Consider the following 4,196-nt stretch of genomic DNA (forward strand, 5'->3'; position numbering starts at 1 on the left):
TTTTTTTTTTTGCATACATCCCTACAGTCTAACTAATCTTTCCACCCGTTAGGATTATCTTCTTCTTTTTTTGTTTCTTAATGTTAATGTGTTTTGTGTGTTTATCCTATAATTATAATTATTGCTACTCCATTGTGTGTGTGTGTTCTTGGAGACTCACTCTGTGTGTGTGTGTGCCTGGGCTTGCACTGTGATGATGATTGATGAACTGTTTTTTTGCAGTAAAAAAAAAAAAGGAAGAATTGATAATAACAGATGAATTTATATTTATAATTTCATACACATATATAGACTTACACCTATAGTTGGTGTATTTCTATGTTTACTCGGTAAATTGGGCTAATGATTAATATCTGTTTGTTTGCTTGTGTTTTGTTAGTTCGTTGTGTGCTTTTCCTGAACTGTTATGATAATCTATTTTGAATAGAGGAAAGAAAAAGTAGTCATTGTTAGACATAATTTCAGTATTGCTTATAAGTACCAGCATACCCTTTCTTCTTTGTATGTTTTGGGGGCATTCGTTGTGCTTTTAATTTCTTTTTCTTTAATTCTTCTCTTGGGATTTTTGTGGTGCTTCTTTATTGAATTCTTCATTGTTTATAGTGGAAGCGTTGTTTTGTTTGACTGTTGATGTTGTTGTGTTCTGTTTCACCACTATTTGTTTTTGTTTCTATTCTATGGGATCTTTTTTTACTTTATTCTCTCTGTTCCCTTTTTCTTTAAGAAAGTGAAGTAAAGCAACCAAGAATTATTCTTGCTGTGATGATGCGACCAGTTGTGTGTTTGCTGGTTTTTCTGTTGAGTGTTGTCTCGGTATGCGTGGGAGGCGACGCAAACCGTGCTGAGGAAACTCATGTTGAAGCTGGTACTTCGGATTGTCCTTCTGGCACTCCTCCTACTCCTGGCATATGTACTTCTCCTCCTGGTCCTGCCGGTCCAAAAGGTTCTCAAGGTTCTGGTAAAGCTTCTTGTCCTGATGGAGAGGGAAGTGACGATAATTGTCTTTCGAAGAGTGCTGATACGTCTTGTTCTTCTAATCCTTCTGATTCTGCTGCTGGTGGTACTTGTGTTCATGCTGCTGCAAAAAAGCCGAATGATGAAGAACCCGTAACTGGTGTTGGTCCATCTGGCGAAAGAGGTGAACAGGGTCCTGCCGGTGCTCCAGGTGAAAGAGGTACAGTTGGCAGTGGGCAGGTGTCGGATACTCATACTGGTGATGGTCCTGATTCTTCTTCTGCTCATCCTAATGTATCTCCGCCATCTGAATCTACTACTGTTGAGAGTGGGGATACATCTCCAACTGACTCTCAACCTGAACAACGTGGCGGCAATACAACAGAAGAGAGTGGAGCTAACCGGGGAGGTGATGCTGCACAACCCAATTCTTCTTCACCCAACAATTCAGCAACAGGGAGTGAAGGAGGAACTGCTGCTGGAAATGATACTACAACGGCTGCGAATGACACTACACCTACAGAGAGTGAATCACCAAGTACCCAAGAAGGTGTTGCAGATAATACAGATCCCACTACCACAACCTCAACCACCACCACAACAACAACACTTCCTCCTGAGCTTACAAACAACAAGAAGAGTGATGCAGACAGCAGCAGCAGTATCAGCAGTTCTGTGTGGGTGCGTGTACCACTACTGATTGTGGTTACACTGGCCTGTATTCTTGTGTGCTGATTGTAATGGTTGTGGTGGTGTGACTCAGGTCATCCTTTGTTTTCTTTTCTTTTCTTTTTTTGCATACATTCCCTACAGTCTAACTAATCTTCCACCTGTTGGGATTTCTCTTCTTTTTTTGTTTCTTAATATTATTGTGTTTTGTGTGTGTTTTTACTCTCTCTATGTTTATCCTATAATTATTATTATTGCTACTCCATTGTGTGTGTTTTCTTTAAGTCTCTCTTTGTGTCTGGGCTTCCACTGTAATGATGATGATCTGCTTTTTGCAGTAAGAAAAGGAAATAATAATAAGAGATGAATTTATATTTATAATTGTGTATACACACATATATAGACTTACACCCATAGTTGGTGTATATTTCTGTGTTTACTGGATAAATTGGGGTAATGGTTAATATCTGTTTTTCTTTCTTTGCTTCTGGTTCCCTCTGTTTTTCTTTGCAGAGAAAAGAAATTTATTAATTGATATATGTGTATTGTTAATTGCATACACACACCAGCATATCTAGAGTTTTGGGTTATTTTTGTGTGATTGGTTCTTCTCTCAATTTTTCTTGTTTCTTTTTCCTTCTGTGGGCGCTGTGTGCTTTGTCATTCACTGTGCTGTTGGATTGTTTTGTGCGGAAAAACAATAATAAGGAATACACATATATATTTATAATTGTGTACATGGTTCGACCGAAAGTTGAAAATGTTTTGTATTTCTTTGTTTTGTGCTTCTGATAATCGTTCTCTCACTTCTTTTTTGGGTTTTGAGGGGTTAATTGGGATTATCTTTTTTTCCGTGCTGGGCATTGTGTTCTTTGTTGGGCTCTTTAATGTTTTTGCGCGTTGTCTTCTCTTGTGATTTTCCTAAGGTTTGTTTTTTTATCTTTTCTCCATTTTTGCTTGTGTTCTGTGTGTGTATCTATTTTATTTGGTTATTTAATTCTTTTTTCTAAAGTTTGGTTACATTGAACTAAACAAGTAACCGTTTTCCATGATGTTGCTGCGACGACTGTTGTATCTTACGGCACTATTTTTGAGTGTTACCTGCGTGTGTCTGGCGTCTGAAGAGACTAAAGAGAACCAAGATCCTCGCTCACCTGGTGGTGGCTGTGAAGGCAGTACTGGTTCCACTTGTGAAAGTAACCCTGGCGTGGCTGAAGCTGCTCGTACTGCTTGTCCGGATCGTACTGGCGGGGAGAAGTGCACTGCCAGGTAGGATAGTGACGAAAGTGAAGGCGATTGCCTTAAAGCTTCTGAAACTTCTTGTCCAAAATCACCAGAACCAAAGGAACCAGCCCCAACTTCACCAAAGGAAGAAATTCCTGAAGGCGATCGCGGTCCTACTGGTCCTGTTGATGCTGCTGGTGGTCCTGGTGCTGAAGGTACTGGTGTTGCTCTTCCTGCGACTGCTACTGCTGTTTCACCCAGTTCTGTTCCGGGAACAAGTCAAGGTACGAAACCTGTTCAAGGCGAAGCTGATCGCGGTGCTTCAGCTCCTGGTGAGACAACTGATGGCCCGACTACAGTTGAAGATCAAGCTGAAAGCACCGATAACAGTACAGCAGGTGGAAGTGCAACAAACGAGGAGAGTGCAGCACCACAATCATCTTCTTCTACCACTACAGTCACAGAGAGTACCAGTGGATCTGACACTTCCACTGAGAAAGGCAGTACATCTGAAGGAACTGAGTCAACAAGCACCCAAAACACTGATGTGGGAAATACAGACAATACAGGTACAACCACCACCACAACAACAACAACAACACTTCCTCCTGAACTCACAAACAACAAGAAGGGTGATGCAGACAGCAGCAGCAGTATCAGCAGTTCTGTNAGCAGTTCTGTGTGGGTGCGTGTACCACTACTGATTGTGGTTACACTGGCCTGTATTCTTGTGTGCTGATTGTAATGGTGGTGGTGGTGTGACTCGGGTCATCCTTTGTTTTCTTTACTTTTTCTTGCTTGCATCCCCACTACAGTCTAACTAATCTTTCCACCTGTTGGGATTATCTCTTCTATTTTTTGTTTCTTCATGTTAATGTGTGTTTTGTGTTTGCTTTTGCACTCTGTGTGTTTATCCTATAATTATTATTATTGCTACTCCATTGTGTGTGTGTGTGTGTGTTCTTGGAGACTCTCTATGTGTGTGTGCACCTGGGCTTGCACTGTGATGATGAACTGATTTTTTGCAGTGGGAAAAAGGAAATAATAATAACGGATGAATTTATATTTATAATTGCGTATATACACATATAGACTTACACCCATAGTGGGTGTGTATTTCTTTGTGTTTACTGGGTAAAGTGAGCTAATGGTTAATATCTTTTTGTTTGCTTGATGATTTTGCTTGGGTGGTTCAGCCTTTTTTGAGATATTTGTGAGTGTGGGCTTTTTTTTTTTTTTTTTTTACTCTTACTGAGTTTATTGCGCTGTATTGCATTCTTTAACTGGTGTGTGCTTTCTTTCACGATGTGAGTTTCCATAGTGGTAATCGATGTTTGTGTGTCCTAACG

General features: G+C 40.2%; 2 protein-coding genes across 2 annotated transcripts; both read left to right on the top strand.

Annotated features, from left to right (window-relative positions):
• Positions 1 to 762: 762 nt before the first annotated feature.
• Positions 763 to 1,689, top strand: TM35_000981040 (uncharacterized protein; the record flags this gene model as incomplete). Its single annotated transcript, XM_029031575.1, has 1 exon — positions 763 to 1,689. One exon carries the CDS (start codon positions 763 to 765, stop codon positions 1,687 to 1,689), a length of 927 nt encoding a protein of 308 aa, XP_028877125.1.
• A 1,346-nt stretch (positions 1,690 to 3,035) lies between these two features.
• Positions 3,036 to 3,551, top strand: TM35_000981050 (uncharacterized protein; the record flags this gene model as incomplete). The annotated part of the gene is made up of 1 exon (XM_029031576.1): positions 3,036 to 3,551. One exon carries the CDS (start codon positions 3,036 to 3,038, stop codon positions 3,549 to 3,551), a length of 516 nt encoding a protein of 171 aa, XP_028877126.1.
• Positions 3,552 to 4,196: the final 645 nt, after the last annotated feature.

Source organism: Trypanosoma theileri (genome assembly GCF_002087225.1).
Source record: "Trypanosoma theileri isolate Edinburgh chromosome Unknown TM35_Tth_98_V1, whole genome shotgun sequence".
In the NCBI taxonomy this organism is placed as follows: domain Eukaryota; phylum Euglenozoa; class Kinetoplastea; order Trypanosomatida; family Trypanosomatidae; genus Trypanosoma; species Trypanosoma theileri.